General features: G+C 38.8%; 2 protein-coding genes and 1 pseudogene across 8 annotated transcripts; 1 reads left to right on the top strand and 2 right to left on the bottom strand.

Moving 5' to 3' along the window:
- Nucleotides 1-2,661: 2,661 nt before the first annotated feature.
- On the bottom strand, nt 2,662-3,266 carry LOC105051904 (uncharacterized; annotated as a pseudogene).
- Nucleotides 2,662-8,413, bottom strand: LOC109506238 (uncharacterized). 7 transcript variants are annotated; one of them, XR_012134411.1, is made up of 5 exons: nt 8,170-8,411; nt 4,941-6,038; nt 4,556-4,648; nt 3,793-4,032; nt 2,662-3,702 (listed from the first exon to the last, which is right to left on the bottom strand). XR_012134411.1 is itself a non-coding variant. In XM_073243730.1 (5 exons), exons 3-5 carry the CDS (start codon nt 5,041-5,043, stop codon nt 3,512-3,514), a joined length of 387 nt encoding a protein of 128 aa, XP_073099831.1. In that variant the 5' UTR covers nt 5,044-5,125; nt 5,242-6,038; nt 8,170-8,411; the 3' UTR covers nt 2,662-3,511. The 7 variants fall into 7 exon arrangements, 6 of the variants coding, with proteins under 6 accessions (XP_073099831.1, XP_073099835.1, XP_073099832.1 ...); XM_073243730.1 differs by lacking the exon at nt 3,793-4,032 and having other exon boundaries at nt 4,941-5,125; nt 5,242-6,038; XM_073243734.1 differs by having other exon boundaries at nt 3,793-3,815.
- A 4,904-nt stretch (nt 8,414-13,317) lies between these two features.
- Nucleotides 13,318-15,843, top strand: LOC105051838 (patellin-3). The gene is made up of 4 exons (XM_010932471.4): nt 13,318-14,313; nt 14,760-14,884; nt 14,983-15,124; nt 15,251-15,843. Exons 1-4 carry the CDS (start codon nt 13,381-13,383, stop codon nt 15,509-15,511), a joined length of 1,461 nt encoding a protein of 486 aa, XP_010930773.1. The 5' UTR covers nt 13,318-13,380; the 3' UTR covers nt 15,512-15,843.
- Nucleotides 15,844-17,620: the final 1,777 nt, after the last annotated feature.

Genomic DNA, 17,620 nt, shown 5'->3' on the forward strand with positions numbered 1-17,620 from the left:
ACATAGGGGTGAGGAGATCCAGAAGCTCTCGGAATCAGGAGAAGGTTGAATATCGAGTCGAGATAGAGATTGTTAGGATTTGATGCCTCAAAATTTGATCTATATTGAGCCCAAAGTGAGGTTCGCAATAAAAAACGGAGTCCAACGAGGCCAAGATCACTTTAAATGGAGTCCGGATGGCCGAGATATGAGCGATTGAAGTCGGCACAGAACTCGAAGCGATGGAGGACCGGTGGCTGCCGGTGGCACGACCGTGTGCAGCAGGGCGCAGCCCAAGTGCGGCTGCGCGCGGCCCAGGCCCAGGCTTATGAGCGCACGGGTCGGCCCAGGCCCAGGCACTGCGTTGGGAGCCCGTTGCCCAGTCCACCGTGGATCGGACGGTGCACAACGGACCACATGGGTATTTACCATGCATTTCTCACGGTCCACGGACTGTTCCTTGGACTAGTGCACGATCGGAGGGCGTTGGTTGATTCTGGTTTCGATCCAACGGTCCAGAGGCTTTGTTTGATTGCTTTAAGGATTCCTTAACCTAATTTAACCCGTTTTTAAGCCTTTAAAAGGCATGATAATGCAGCAGAGAGGTGTGGTTCGGTCTGGCGCACGATTTTCATTAGGTGAAAAATCAAGAACTCACACGAAGAGAGAGAGGCTGAGATGCTGTGAGAAGGAGCAGGAGGCTCTTGAATAGCGGACAGCGGTCGCTTCAGGGGTTCAAGAGGATCTTCTTAGAGAGAGAGCTTTTGTGAGGGAGAACTTCTTGTGAGAAAAAAATTGGATGTACGAGGATTGAGAGTGAGATCTCCTCTTGTAATATTTTTTTTCTCATAATAAAGTTTGCATGCCCCGTAGAGGCGAGCCCTTTTTTGGTTGATCCACGTATTTGATTGTTTTTCTATTTTATTTTTTCTTTCTTCTTACTGCATCGTGAGGTTTCAAAAAGATCTTGAGAGATGATGTCCTGACTAGACATCCACCCTACATATATATAGCCGGCCATCTATCCATATATAACCTCCTCTTCTTTCTCATTAAGCTGTTAGTTCTTTTCGGTCCGTTCATGCAACCTTTCTCCTCATCCTTGAATCTTTTTCTCCCCTTTTGAAATATTAGGCCCCTTCCTCTCTATGGCCATAGATGGTATTTATTATTACATAATATAATATTAGATGATATGTACTTAATAAATTATTCATCTAACAATCTATATATACCTCTAGACAAATTGATACGTAATTTTCGAATATCATGTTTGCTATTGTATAATACATATCTAAGTGATGCATACTTGATAAGTTTCTAATATATACTTTAAGTTTCTTTGATATATATATTTGATAGTGACCCAACACACATATCTAAATAAATTAATGCATTTTTAAACAAAATGACTATACAATTTCTAGAATATAGTGTTTACTAGTTCATAGTATATATCCAAATGATGCACGTTGGATAGGTTTTTAATGCATATTTTAAGTTGCCTGGATACATACTCAAGAGCAACCTAATACACATATCTAAAAAAATTGATATATATTTAAACTAATCGATATATTATTTTCAAAATATCATATTCATCAATATACGGTACATATCTAATGATACATACTTTAAAATCTTTTTGATACATATTTTAAATTTTTTTGATATATTACCAGCAACAATCCAATACACATCTCAAGACAAATCGATATATAATTTTTAAAAAATAATATTTACTGTCATACAATCCGTGGTCATACGATCTATACTTGGGATGGACATCCTCACAGGGAAGAAGATTCAAAGGAGAAAAGTCCTAGGAATGGACGGAGAGCAAAGAACAACTCGATGAGAGAGAAGAAAGTGATGCAAGTGAATGGCCTCGTGAATGATGCTTTATATACTTTGTTTATTATATTTTTTTAGAATTACAGGATAGTAGGAGAATCCCATTCTATTTTGACTCTTTAATTTCTATTTTAAGATGGATATAATCAATTATGTGGCAAGGAAAAAAAGATTGCTCCATACAATCTTCTACGGCGCATGTATGAGGTCTCTAACGCTGGATGAGAGAGAAGTTTCATCTCAGAGAGCATAGCACATAGATGTGTCACTTTCTACTTTCAAAATGGTCATAAAGATGCCCCACAACTTAGAAAATTCCATGTGTACTCTCTGACCTGTACCACGCTCTCTTTTTGGGATAAAGATAAAGATATGCTCATAACTTGGGGCCTCTTTTTCTCTTCATGTTTGCACCAGATGGAGGAATAAAGTGGTCGGTTGGACCACCATGTTGCCTGTTACTTTGGACCGTAAAACAGGTTGCCTGACACGAAATACGGTTCCCCAATCACAGCTATTTTGTATCACTTGGATGTCCATTGGGCTGGCTCAGCTAAAGGCTGACACAAAACCTATACATGTTCCTTCCCCCACAAAAAACAAGGAAAACAAAGAAATATCCTTGTTTGACATTACAGGTGTAATGCCTTCCATCTCATGTTGGGAGCCAGTTGTATCTTTGATCATTTTCTGATATAAGCTGCTCCTAAAACAACCATCATATCCATAACCAACAGTCTATCATACCTTGTCCCAGTGATTTGGGATCAGCTTTTGGAACATGGTCTTGGAAACAACTATGAGAATACACACATACTATATAGATAATTAGAAAACATAGGCAGGAAAACCTGCAAATAATAATTGCACCAGTAGGAAAACACAATAATACAGTTGCAGTCCCTTTATCAGGATGACAGCATCCCAGATGAAAGCAATATTAGCAGAGCTATGGTTGTCAGAGAGCTCGCAATCAACCCACTCAGCAAAATCCAATCAACGGTGGCTAATTCGACACTCATTCAGCTTGTCTCATGGTTTTCCAGGAATTTACTTGCATTCACATCATTCATATTCACTGGTCCTTGTAACTTTCTCTTCCTGAGTAGCATAGACTGAACTGCGCTAATAAAATCTCCCTATTTATAACCATCGCAATAGGAGCTTCTTCAAGACCACAATTGCTAATTTGCTGCACTAGATTCTGCACTGCACATGGGCAGGGTTCTTGCTTTCTTGAACACACACAACTGTCATGTGAATCCCTGAAAGGAATAGCTTCCAAGTTGATGTTACCTTCGTATGTAATTTCTTTTACCTGAGGTGAAGGAGTGTCGATCACTGCACCAAAAACAGACCCTTCCTGCTGATGTAATCTTTACATCTGTTGAGATACCTAGCATACCATCTGGAGCAATTACAAGCACTTGGATATATCCCTTAGTATGGCCAACCTGCGGTTACACAAGAAAATCCGGGTACCGGGGAAGGTTAACACTGCATCAAAGGTTTCAAATGATAGAAGGGACACTCGGAGGACTCTTGAATTTTCGACCCTCTAAGTCCCCTTTTCTGTTAATGAGAAAAGGTACTCTGGATGTTCAGATTTTTGGGCTGCTTAACTTTACATTGAATAAACTAAAAAATTACAACTAACAGAAACACAGACTGATTCACATTAGAAAGAAGGAACAAGATGGCTTCTTAACCAAATGAATACCATCAGCAGTAATCCATATCTTCTCAACCCGATCTTCCATTCCTTTGTCAGGGGAAAATGATTCAAAATTTCAAATACGGTAGTCAACTCACGAATATGCTTCTTCACTTCAGTGCTTGGAACTTTCTTCATCCTTGCAGCAGAAGGCCCTTGAACAGTAAGATTAGACATTTGGTGACGTACGTTGACACGAAAACAATAACCATGCAGCCATCCAACAGTTTAGCAGGTTTACATACCTGACTAGTAGCTAGTCTGTGTCCTTTGCATTTAGATTTGATGAAAGAAGAAAAATTTAGCATTAATAAGTTTAGATGAAAGCTCCCTTGAGCCAGGCCTCTATTGCAAGACATATCATGAGCACAAAATATACAGACCAGAAAACACTGTTGCAGATAAGAACATGGTACCATCTTTGGAATGCAATGCCATTACTTGCTGTGTGAAAGGAGGTCCAAGTTGGCATAATGAACACACACCTGGCAACAAGGACCTTCCATTTTACTGTGGGGATGTGAGTGGATAAGGAACACTCTTATTTAGGGAATGGAAATGCCAAGAGGCATATTAAATATAGCAATATGTTGCAAACAGGTCCATTTAGTCGGTGCCAAATTTTGCTAGTATGCCAGATACATTTTTAATAGCCAATGATACATGGAGCTGAAAAGGAAAAAGAGCAAGAAGTATTCATTGAACTGAATTAAGGTTGGTCTTGCTAGAATCTTGTACGAGTAGAAGATTTTCCATTTACCAGGAAATGTACTCAGGTGCAGGTAGCAGTACAAATTTTGGTGTTACGCACTCAAGAAAAGTGTTTCAGCTACTAAATTAGAACAGGGACATGATTTAAGCACTGGTAAGTGAAAATAATGCTTCTGGAAATAATTTTCTGCCCCATGATAAAAATCTTATTGTATATGCTGATGTGGAATAAAGCTACAACACTGATCAATGAAATTACTGTTATCTGAAGAATTAACAAAAGACGAGAAAACATACCTGGTCTAGGACAAAATTGAGAAATATGAACTTGAGGGAATTGGTAGTCCTTTATCAGACTGACAATTTTTGTGAACTCTTCATCAGTGTCACCTAAAAACACAGGGGATGAGTCTTTCCCTGTCATCTGTTTTATCTACTTGATATTTAACCGCACAAGACCATCTCAATATTGTGCACTATGCAGGTGTTCTCACAAGCATTCACTTCAATGATCTGAAGCCCAATCTTAATGTTTAAGAGAAAAAACACAGGTTCAAAATAACAATGTATTTCGCAGAGGAGCGGAGAAAAATGCATGCTGCCAACAATGAGACTTTATGATCGGTCTAAACAACTATTAGAACCAGCAGGAGGATATATAAAGTATATTTTGCTAATTTACCAGGGAATCCACAAATAATATCGGTTGCAATCTGCATCCCAGGAACAAGTTCAATCAGAGTACCCAACTTCCCGAACTCGTTCACAATGTACTCACAATGCATCGCCCGACATAATGCCAACACACAACTCGTCAGGTCTATAATTGATGAAAATCAGAGCCACCATAACTTCGTAGACTCATTACTGCTTGGATAATCAAAATGCAGGAAACAAGAATAGCTTGTTTACATTTACATATGGACGCTGATAGGAAGGTTATGAGCAATAATATTATGAAAAATATCTATACTAAAACTTACAGCCAGGACAGCATCCCTCCCAGACTGCATAGGTACATGCAGGAACAAATACACACATGGGTGGCACAATATTTTGGCTATCTCTTTCAAATGCTCCAGTATAAAAGGGGGAATAGTCATGCCAATGCCAAGCATGGTGATTCTATCATGATGAAGTTCTGCAAAAATGGCATGTAGTAGAACTGGAAAATTTTGATATGAGAGTTGTCATGGCAGACTGACTAGGAGACTTCACTGTGAATCTGCGCCAGATATAATTGGATCATTTGAACATTTAGAACTGTAAATTAAACCACACATTTGTAGGTGCCTATCCAATGCCACAGGGGAAAGAAAATGATAAAAAGAAAGGAAAAATGAAAGAAAGCTTTGCAATTGCATATCATATTCGATGATGAGGAGGGCAAGTGCATAAATAGCAGATGCAACATGGATCAAGTTTCTAAAATTTCAAGATAAATTTGGCAGCAAAAATTTTAAAAGCTTTCCACTTAGGCATCAATGGTTTTAGAAAGTATAAGAGGACATAATACTTAAATATCCAGTGTTGATAAATGATATGAGCTAACCATTCAAGTTTGCGTATAAGTAAAATTCTTTGAACTATCTGGATGAATAACAGAAAATATGGTACTTCATTGCGAATGAAAAACAGGATTAAAATGAGTAAAACGAAATTATAAAAAAGAAAGAAGGGAAAAGTATGTATTTATTAGCCATAAGTCTGCTTCCTCAGGATCATCAGTCACTGCATATCCAAATGCTGAAAGCTGACAAGCTATGTATTCGCTATCATTCTGTTAAGCAAACACAAAAGGAGAATTTGTAAGCAATTTAAATCTAACAATCAAATTTTATCTTATATTTGTTGTTCCATACAAGCTGTTTGTATTCAGCATAAATTTTTGATGAAAATAAATGGGGAATTAAAAAAATTCTATATTCTATTTACATCACATTCATCTTTTCATCTGGAAGATGTTCCTTCGCATTCATACATAATTTCAAAACTCACAAGAGCCTTACCTTACCCTCAAGGGGGCACCCCAGGGAAGAAGCAATGAAATTTTTTATCCTTGTAAGTGCATGGTGATTCCAAAATTCATTGCAAAGAAAAAGTTATGATAGCTTAATCTAGAACAACTTCTCTATACTTTTCATTTGAGTTTCATTCTTGTATTAAAGAATTTCCAATTCCCAGTTGTAAGATCTGAAAGAAACAACCATGACAACTGAATCTCATATATAAGAATTTTTTTTTTGGCCCGCAATCAATTTGCATGAATAGAAGGGAAATATGGGAAATGGATGGAAAAATTGATTGGGTAGGAAAAGGAAGTACTATGAACATGAAAATCAGATTTGCCTTAGCGAAGAGAAGGAAGAGCATAAAAAGCAGAAAATGTAAAGCAATATAATTCCAAATCAAAATAGTTCAAAAAGAGGAAAGCAAAAAAGGTTAAGAAAAATTGGGGCGGATGGAGGTGGTGCAAGAGAGAGATGAATTAAAGAAGATAGAGGTTTCACTCCCGAAACTTATGCACACAGTCGAAAATAAAATCATCAAAATACAACTTACATTTGTATGCTCTCTTTCACTTATCAATAGAACAAATCAAACCTTGTGGATAACTTTGCAATAATAATCAAATAACCCTATGTTTAAGCTTTTTAAACACCTTGCAGAATCATCCTAAAAGCAAGCCAGAAAAAACGAGAAACATTTAGGAAGCAAGTGCAGGGAAAAATTGCCAGAGAAAATTCCAAAGTAGGTGCACCCCCTGTGGAAGTTTCCTGTTACCAAGTCAATAAATCTGAAATCTCGATCCTCAAACTAGGCTAGAGATGACAGTTTCAAGTCTTTATAATCTGAAAAAGAGCCTTTCATGTGGCCATATATCTTGAACAGGTCTTAAGCAACAACAATTTTAAAGATTTGGTTATGAGAAGGTGGATTCATTTACCATGATTTGTCAGAAGTAAAAAGAATGAGAATTTCTCCTAAGCTTAATGAACCAGCAACCAAAAATTATGAGCTTCAATCCCAATCAAATAACAGGGCAAGGTTGAGACTTAAGAAACCTTCAGTAGTAGACAGTAAATATGCTGATTGCTCTGACTTATAGAAGTCTAATTTTATAAGCAACACCACCATCACCCATCCCCCAAAACCAACAAAAAAAAAGGGCAAACAACAGCATGTAACATTAAGATGACACTAGAATGAATACGAATGGGGATGTTATATTAGTTCGAAAGCTTCTCAGGATTTATTAGCAGAGTTTGTCAGACTGTTTTTCAGTAAATACCTTCCACAAATGAAACAGCACATGTACATTGTAGCTAAAAAGGTGATCAATGAAGTACTTCAACCACGAACAACCACATTATTTATCTTCATATCACATAAGCGAATGACAGTTCTACTCAATGACAAAAAGGATGCCTGGCTTCTTCCAGAATGTCACATATTAACTCTCTATAGGGTGTAAAGTGATTCACACCAATGCCCTTGCATCCTTCTTCAACAACTTAAATTTACAGCAGGGAGGTAAAATGTCATGGAAAGTATAATTGTGACATGGAGTCCGATTTCCCGTTTACGAAATTACACTTCCAATTCCATGCATTTTATGTCTGAATGTTTTGCCATCCAACATAAAACCACTTCTCTCAAGTGATTCATTCCATGTTCTTATGACTCACAGAATTCCCTATACATCGACTATTAATAACTAAGATCGAAATTAAACAAACACTTAACAAAGCATTCAATCACCAAAGACCCAGATCAATTAATACAAACTAAACCGTTTAGTTGCACAGTTATTCAACCAATATCTACGATAGAAAAGAAAATAATTAAAAAAAAAAAAAACTGTGTCGGCAAAAAAACAAAATTTTTATGGAGGGATTAAGAATATTTGCCTGGTTAGCGCATCCGATTGTCTTCATTTGAGAGCTGGAGACGGGGCCGTGGAGGAGGCGAGCTCTGGGCGGCCACCACGTCTTCGACGTCTTCCATCCCGACAAGACCACTTCCCGCGGTCTCACCACGGCGCTCCGCCCGGATCGCCGCGGCGGCGGCGGCGAAGGTCGCGGTTGTATGGAATAGTGTTTCCACATCTGGTACTCGGCTTGAGGGTCCGGGCGCCCGCAGGCATCATCATGGCGGCTCGGTTTTAAGATGGGCCGTGATTGGGCTAGGCTCGGTCTCGATGGTACACTTTTAATTGGGCCGAAACGAGTGTTGACGATATCACAAAACACTTTAAGCTCAACCATAGTTTGAGTCTGGCTTCATTCCTTGCAGTTCTTCCCTTCCCAAAGGAGAGAGGGGATACATGCATGTAAATCTATATAATTAATATCAATTTATCATTATTTATGATAAGTTTAACAACAAAATATTTTGACTCATTACGATATATGATAAAACCTGAAAGTATTTTAGAAGAGAAAAAGAAAAGACAAAATAGATTATAGCATATCTAGGAAATATTAGAATAATACTTCATTATAATCATTAATCTGCTCATTGTTTTTCATAATGATGGAATCATATTAGCTTGTTTTTAGTTTGTTTTGAAATAATCTGCACTATAAAATATTCCTAACTCTTTTCTGTTAGTTAATTCACAAAAATTCTAGTTGTTCTACCAAGTATATGGCACGATATTGATTGATACTTTGTTGTCTAAGATGAAACCAAAACAGATATTAGCACATAAAAGATCTTGGTATGCAGGTCTTCTAAGTTGCTAATCTTAGCACGCAAAATGACTTGCTTAGTGTCATGCAGTACACTAATCCAATAATATCTCATCAAGAGACGAGCTAAACCAGCTTAAGCTATCATGGATTACCTCATTATGCCATCCCTGTAGCTATCACATCCTATGCACCATCGTATTGGCCACCACACAGCTATACCAACTTAATAGATAAACTGTTCCGAGACACTTCGACTACAGCTAATGATGAGCAGCGGAATCTCCAACGGCTAAAGTTCTTCGAGGTTGGTGGAATGGAATAAACAGACAATGCAGACATACACCTGGATCCACGTATTGGAGTGGCCCAGGACTTCCACCCCTACTTACTGAAAGCTTCTCTCTATCCCTCCCTTTATGAAACCAGGAGATTGGAGGGTGGAGGCTATATCCCATATCCAAGTTGGTCCTTTTGTAAAGTGGCATTTGCTCTTGTTCTTATTTTTTCGAGATACTACATTATTCGATGAGTGTTAATGATATTTGATTGGCATGTAGAAAGGGACATAGGTAGGGATACGAGCTTTTTGTGTTGGATTCCAATAATTCCAACTTTGTACAGCTTGGATTTCTCAACGGTCATCTCCACCATCATCATCCACCCTAATTTGAGCCCACATATCTATCATTATTGTGCTTGACCTTTACAACCACATCATTCATGTAAGCTTATATATATATACACACACACACACATATATATTGCTTTGGAAAGAAATTATTCATATAATCTTAATTATATATCCTAAAAGAAGCCTGAGATCAAGGATGCGTTGTCCACAAGCAAGGCATCACAATATCTCCAAAGGTGCTGCGGCTTTGGGTCATCTCTGATTCAAGCACTGCTGCATTGGTTCTGACTTGAAATTGGAGACAGCGCAAGATGGGACCGAGGGCTCTCGTTCTATCAATAAAAAGGATCTTACCATTTAAACTAGTTGATACCTTTTTGCTACAAATATTTTCATTTCTTATAATCTTATATAAATTCTTCAAAATTACAAAAAAGAAATCGATATTTTTTTGGGATATGAAATACAGGTTCTCTTGTAATGATTGTATAATTATTTTAGAGAGTTTATACAAACATTCTGATAATTTTGTGCAAAGAATTGTGATAGAGGCATATGACTGCCTGTAATCTTTTTAATAGTCATCAACTTTCTTCATCACCTGCAATGCTATGCAGGTCCTACCATTTGCATGCAAAAGTTTCTCAAACTATGTAGCAGGAGGGGTGAATTTTTACTCCTAAAAATTGGCATGGTATATGGTGTGTAGTTGATCATGAAGCTGCAATGCCAGCTTTTCCAAGCCTAGAGAACTCTTCATATGAAGAAATAAAGTATTTTTTAAAAAATATTTGATAAAATAAGAGTAGACTATGATCATGTTGGAATCTATTGCAATGGCAATAAATTAATAAAGAACTCACGGATTGGAGAGCAATTAATGTGCTGATAAGAGCTATTGGGCTAGTAATACAAGCACTTCCAGCCATATCTGGCTTGACACGATCAAACAATCATCTAACGTTTCAAAATTGCTATCACACCCACAAACTCAAAAAGAATTTTTTTAAAAAAGAAAGGGATTGGCGTAAATTGGTGTTGCCCCAGTCCTCTGCTTTGGTGCATGAGGTCTCGGGTTCATTCTTAAATGGCACATTTCAAAAATTTTATCTTATTAAATTATGGATAAATCTCCCTCTAATATTCTTTAAAAAAATGAAAAAAAAAAGGTAAATAGCTGGCACTAGCCATCGTTACCTAGCCGTTATCGCCAATCGCCATCTCCCACGGCTTCTGGAGGCTCCGACCCGGCGCATCACAACGGCGGATGACGTTAACAAGTGTGGGCTTTTGGAGGCCCACACTCGGGACGTGACGCGATGACAGCGCGTATTATGGCCGTTACGGCGTCGTGGAGGTTACACGGTGTAACGCTTCAAGGAATCGAGCTCCTCGCGCACCAACCTCATACCACTAACGACTATAATATTTTTCTGCTCTTTTCTCTTTTTTTTGGATTGTTTGCATGCATTCGGTTGCCATTGACAAACATAATTTGTTATATTTTTGCTCTTCAAACTTTTTTTTATATATATGATCATCTAATTATCATGTTTTTCCATGAATATTCTTCTTGTTACATGTTTGTTAAATAATAATAATAATAATAATAATAATAATAATAATAATAATAATAAATTTAAATATAAAATAATTTTATTATACTTTCATATCAATATCTTTAAACAACTACATAAAAGTAAAACTTTTTCCATATAATTGAATGTCAACTTTTTTTTTTTTTTCAGAAATACTAATGTAAAGAATAACTGTATCAAATAATACTTAAATTTTTTTTAAAAAAATAATACTTAGACTTGTTTGGTGTTGACACCATCTATTGATCAAAACTGAAAGGGATGAGGAGCATCAGTCCATGCAAAAGCATAATAATTTGAGAGATATATGTACAAATAGTGCATATAATAGTTTAAGATGGTAAATATATAATAAGCTAGACTTGTAAGGGTGTAAGTGTGTGTGATATATTTTTTTTTGAATTTAATTAATATAATTTAGAGCTGCTTGTTAATGAAGCTGGAAGAGGCGCCGCTAGTTTATCAAAAGTAAAATAAAGTCATCTTTGTTAAAAAGCCTATCAAAAGGCAATAATGAATAGGTGGGCACCGGTCCTGAAAATTTTGGTTCACGTACAGCCCTTGCAAATAGCGTTAATGCTTTCTTTCTCTCTTCATTATAGTAGGATTATTTATTCTCGCATGAATTAGGCTGTGCCAGATGCCCAGGCTCAGCTCATGCATAGCTGTGTAAGGCTGGCCACGCCTAAACAAGTACCAAGCAAGTGGCATGAAAGGAAAGAACAAGAAGAAAAAATCCAAGAAAGGACACGATAAACCGTTGCCAGGAGAATACCTTCGAGGGCTCCGGTATCCAGAGTACCGTGTGCCAACTATTCCAAACCCGGAGCGAAGATATCCTGTGGGCTTACTCTCCTGGTTGCTTTCTAGAGTCCGGTCTCTGCCAACTTTAAAAGTTTCCTCACGCCGTCCATCCTCCAGTCTCTGTCACGACCAACCAACCTACAAGCAGGAAAAAAGAAGCTAAACATATATATATATATACACGCACACATCATTGTAGTTCTCGTATATCGCATGAAAAATAAAGAAGCGTGAGAGCGAGGTCTTCTTATGCTGCCATGGGGCACCACCTTCTCCTCACGCATGCTTGCAAAAGCCAACCTCCTTTATGAAACAAAGAACCGTTTCATCCTTCAATTCTCTCATTTCTGTTGGCTGATGAAAAAAACACTGAACTGCCGAGTCGTAATTGTGAAACTAATATTCTCATGAGATTATTCAGTGTGAATGCATAGAAAGTGTTATGTAGTAGAAGGGCAGATCAAACTCATGCATAGAAACTTCTGTAAGTAAAACTATACATTACATGGGCGTACAACTTTTCCATAGGCAAACCATTGACGTTTGCTGGTTTATTTTTAAATAATTTTTTGATATATAATTACTAGACGAAGCTACTTATCTTTTTTTTTTTTTTTTTTTTTTTTTAATTCATTAAAAATTTATATGCTAAATAATTTTTTGATAATTTATATGAAACTTTTTTTGAAATTCACTAAATTTTTTTGTGCACGAGTCCAAAATATAGCCTGTTTTGACGAATAAAAAGAGAGGAAACCACCCATTCTTCGTTCCATTCTGTTGGCTAATGACAGAAATATACAGCAAGATGGACAAATATTAATTAATTTCAGACACTTGCAAAGAAAGTAGTTACCATGCAGAGGCTCCGGCCATTAGATAAAAACAGCATTTTTGCAATCATTTGATATACTTGTGTACAATGACGCATTATGTTCAAATAAAAAACAATGATGCTTTCAAATCTTAATGCAACTGTGGATATAGAGACCATACTGTGAATAACAAGCTACCTAGTAAAGCAGATGGTTACTCTTGCATGGAATACTCTGTTTTAAGAGAGATCTGGTCCTAAGATTCTCCATGGATGAAACATTGCTGTAGGCCCCTTTGTTGATTAGCTTTAATTAATTAACCTAAATGATAATTACAAGGGTTACCCACTAACAATTTTTAAATTTTCTTTTGGAATCTACTAGAAAAGAGCAAAAATGGTGGGTTCCTCCTCCAGCGGGTCCCGCCTGAGCAGTCCAAAGCTGGCCAATGGAGCCTGACAGTCTGGTCTTTCTCTCTCTCTCTCTCTCTATAAATATCTCCCACTCACCCAGAAACCTATGATTCTCTCTCTCTTCTTTCTTCCTCTCTCTTAGCATTTTCTCGACGCCCAAAGCAATGGCCGTAGAGACCCAGACCAAGGCATCGGAGGCGGCCCAGGAGGTCGTCGTCGCCGGGGCGGCGGCGGAAGAGAAGGAGGTGGTGAAGGAACTGCCACCGCCGCCGCCGGCCCCTGAGGCAGAGGAGGACCCCAAGAAGCATTCCGGAGAGGAGGCGCCGTCCTTGCCCGCCATCGGCCGTGCCGTCACCTTCACGGAGGAGAGCAACCTCGTCACCGACCTCGAAGACCCCGAGAAGAAGGCTCTCGACGAGATCAAGCAGCTCGTCCAAGCCGCCCTCGCCAACCACGAGTTCTCCCCTCCACCGCCACCCCCACCGGCGGCGGAGCCGCCGATCAAGGTGGAGGAGGAGGCTAAGCCTGAAGAACAACCTCCCCCGGCGCCGGCGACGGAGGAGCCAGCCCCACCATCGGACATCCCTCCGCCATTGGAGGAGGTGCTAATCTGGGGGATCCCGCTCCTCGGGGACGAGAGGAGCGAAACCGTCCTCATCAAATTCCTCCAAGCCCGGGACTTGAAGGTCAAAGAAGCCATGGCGATGCTGAAGAACGCCGTGATTTGGAGGAAGGAGTTCGGCATCGAGGCGCTCGTTGAGGAGGACCTCGGCATCCCGGAGATGGAGAAGGTGGTCTTCATGCACGGCACCGACAGAGATGGCCACCCGGTGTGCTACAACGTCTACGGGGAGTTCCAGAACAAGGAGCTCTACGCCATGGCCTTTGCTGACGAGGAGAAGAGGCAGAGGTTCCTCCGGTGGAGGATCCAGTACCTCGAAAAGGGCATCCGCCAGCTGCTCGACTTCAGTCCTGGTGGTGTCTGCACCATGGTTCAGGTCACTGATCTCAAGAACTCGATTGGCCCCATGAAGCGCGAGCTTCGTCAGGCCCTCACCCTGCTCCAAGATAATTACCCTGAGTTTGCCGCTAAGCAGGTATATTTGAATCAATCAGTAATTGTCGGTCACATTCAATATATCTCTGTGATTTTGTTTTGAGGTCATCATTTTTGCTGTGTTTGAAATAGAAAAAAGTTTAGATTTTTATTTCCACTATTGCTCTGTTATTTTTTTTTTTAGCATTGGTTTTAATCAAGTTGGAGTTTTGATGAAAACCGACCAATATAATGTCTGAATTCCAATGTAATTTTTAGCTAGAAGGGAATAATTGTTTAATAAATTAGAGTTTTTTTTGTCTGGTTTTGCATCAATGAACGCAAGCTAGATTGTGTTCTGTCTTGTTATCTTTTGGCCTTTGTTCTTTAAAGAATTTTTTTTTAAAATTTTATATCGTTTCTTCTTTAAAGAATTTTGCTTCCGGAAAGGTTGCGTTTTTATCATCTGATTGTTAAAGGGTAATAACATGTTTGGGCCTTTGTTAGATATTCGTCAATGTTCCATGGTGGTATCTTGCTTTCAATCGAATGATCAGCCCTTTCTTCACCCAGAGGAGCAAGAGCAAGTTTGTTTTTGCTGGGCCATCCAAAACAGCTGAGACCCTTTTCAAGTCAGTGGAGATCTGCCAAGCTTTTTCCATGTTTTTAAGCCATTTTAGGCAATTAATTTTGAGAATTCTTTTCATATCTTCTTGTTTCATTTATTCAGATACATTGCTCCTGAGCAAGTCCCAGTACAGTATGGAGGTCTGAGCAAGGAGAACGACCCTGAATTCACTGCTGCTGATGCGGTTACTGAAATCACCATCAAGCCTTTGATGAAGCAACTCATAGAGATACCACTTAATGAGGTGCAGGGCTTGTTCCTTTCACAATTCATCAAATAGTTTTGCTTCTAAACTATCAAATAATATGCCATGTCCTTATCAAGATGGTTTCAGAAAATGATCTTTGGACTACAATGCTATTCCTTGCAGAAATGCCTTCTTGTTTGGGAGCTCCGAGTCCTGGGATGGGATGTGACCTTCGGTGCAGAGTTTGTGCCAAGCTCAGAAGATGGATACACAGTGATCGTGCAGAAGGCTAGGAAATTAGTTGCTACTGATGAACCTGTGGAGAAGAACAGATTCAAGATTGGAGAAGCAGGCAAGGTGGTTCTCACAGTGGACAATACCACATCCAAAAAGAAGAAGCTCCTTTACAGATACAAGATCAAGAGCTCTACTGTATCCCTTTGAGGAGTTTCTCCACTCCTGGAGAAGGGATAGAAGGAAAGTAACCTTTGTTGAGGGACCTTTTTTACTGGATAGATACAGACTTGAGTTGGTGTTTCTTGGGAAGATGGTTATTCTATTTCGACTAGTATTTTTGCATCTTGTTTCTATTTTTGAGTTGATTATTTTGTTTAATGTAAGTGTATTGGTGTTGTGCTTCTTGGGAGACTCTGACAACTGAGTTATTTACTTTGTAAATTATCTGTGTACATTTGGTCTCTCTGGAGTTACTCTTGTTATTTGATTGCTTTACTAGAAACCTTTGCCATGGAAGCATCCATTTGTTTCTTTTCTTATTTCTGAATCCATTCTTTCCCAAAACACACACACACACACAAAAAAAAAAAAAAAAGGAATCCTTCTTGTTTGTCTTTATTTCTTTGTTGTCTTTCTGTGTCAACAGTTCTATCTAACAACCAGCTGTCTTCAGAAGTATATAAGCTTTTGCTGATTTCTTCAATCATGAGGTCTGCCACTTCATGGGCACCAAACTTCATCGTTTTCTTCATACATTTGCCGATTCCAGCTCATGGGACTAGAAGAACTCGGCAAAGGTGACATGCCCTGCAGCACCTATTTATTGTATCGGTGCTCCTTTATTCTTTAGTTACACAACAATAAATGTTTCCTCCAAGAGTACGAGAATAATGATTCTGGGACTCTGACCTCTCTATGCTGCAGACGAATCCTATGTTTAATATCTTTGCATGTGAGCAGTAATGGGCATTGACAAAGTGGGATGCGCTTTCCTTCTTCTCAAGAAAACATCAGTCAGATCCTTGTTTTGAGGCGTGATCTAGTGCTCCTCGGTTCAGCAAATAATTTTTTTTTTTTGCTATCCTTACCTTCCAATCTTGAAACCGGCTCCACCGTGGTGCGCATGATCCATTGCACGGCCATCCATTGGACGATAGATAAATATGCATGCGTTGTACATACGCATGGTCTGTGCTTGAGTGCCTGTCGTTTGTTGATCATGTATTTTGTGATATACGATCAGTATGATACACCGTATGCTATGATGCACTGCAAAGGATCCGTGCTTCTTGATCTTAATATTTACAACTTATCCTTGTAGAGGACTGGCATATATTTTATCAGAGATTGTATGAGAACTTCCCCACCACGGACATTGTTGTTGATGACAAAACATCTCCCACCACAATCCCCCTGTTTGGATCCATGAGAAATGAAGAACTACTCCGGGAGGCCCTACTTTGATTAATAATCCTTATCTCATCCTATTTTAAATGTTTGATGCCATCTTTAACTCCTTTTTAGGTTCCGTCCCTATGACAACTTGCTGGCAGCCAGATGTGTAGGACTTTAGAACGTGAGTGTGGCTCCCTCGTCTGTCCTTGGAGGCCACTTTCTCCGCCCCCTAACATGTATCAAGGTTTTAATTGACATGGGCCCAATCCCATTAGGGCCATCTCCCCGTCTTTTGAATCCAAAATTCTATCATTTGGAAACTATTATTAGGGAAACGGGGAGTCCATTTGATCTTTACCCTCAAGTTGGTCACCAGAGAAAATTTTAACGTGGTTCTTTCTAATAGCACATTTGATTCACACAAGCTTTAATCGCGAGACATGAAATATGAGCAGTATATTTTAAATTTAAATTTCAAATATCAGTATCTTCTCTCAAACTTCGGCTATATATATATATATATATATATATATAAATCAATTAGATCAAACTTTCCATCTGCATCGTTATGTAACCATGTGTCTATAAATACAATATATCACAGCAGTTGTAAAGAAGAGAACAATTTTCATTCCCAAAATTTTCTATTCTTTCTCCAAAATCTTCAATTCTACCCTTTTGCATGCCCATGTGCATGACCTATTGGGCCCACGACTCCCTGCTTTGACCAAGATCCAAATGCCAATCAATTTAAGACATAGTAGGAGATTAACTGACCTAAGTGAAAGTATACATTACCTACTTGTGGTTGTGTAAGATATTTAAGAGGAGTTGGACTAAGGGATACATGATTACATGTCAACCTGCCTTTAAAATGCACAGTCCTAAAGGCCTAAAACTGGCACAGTCCATCGTAAACCT

The sequence above is a fragment of the Elaeis guineensis genome, chromosome 9 (assembly GCF_000442705.2).
Source record: "Elaeis guineensis isolate ETL-2024a chromosome 9, EG11, whole genome shotgun sequence".
In the NCBI taxonomy this organism is placed as follows: Eukaryota; Viridiplantae; Streptophyta; class Magnoliopsida; order Arecales; family Arecaceae; genus Elaeis; species Elaeis guineensis.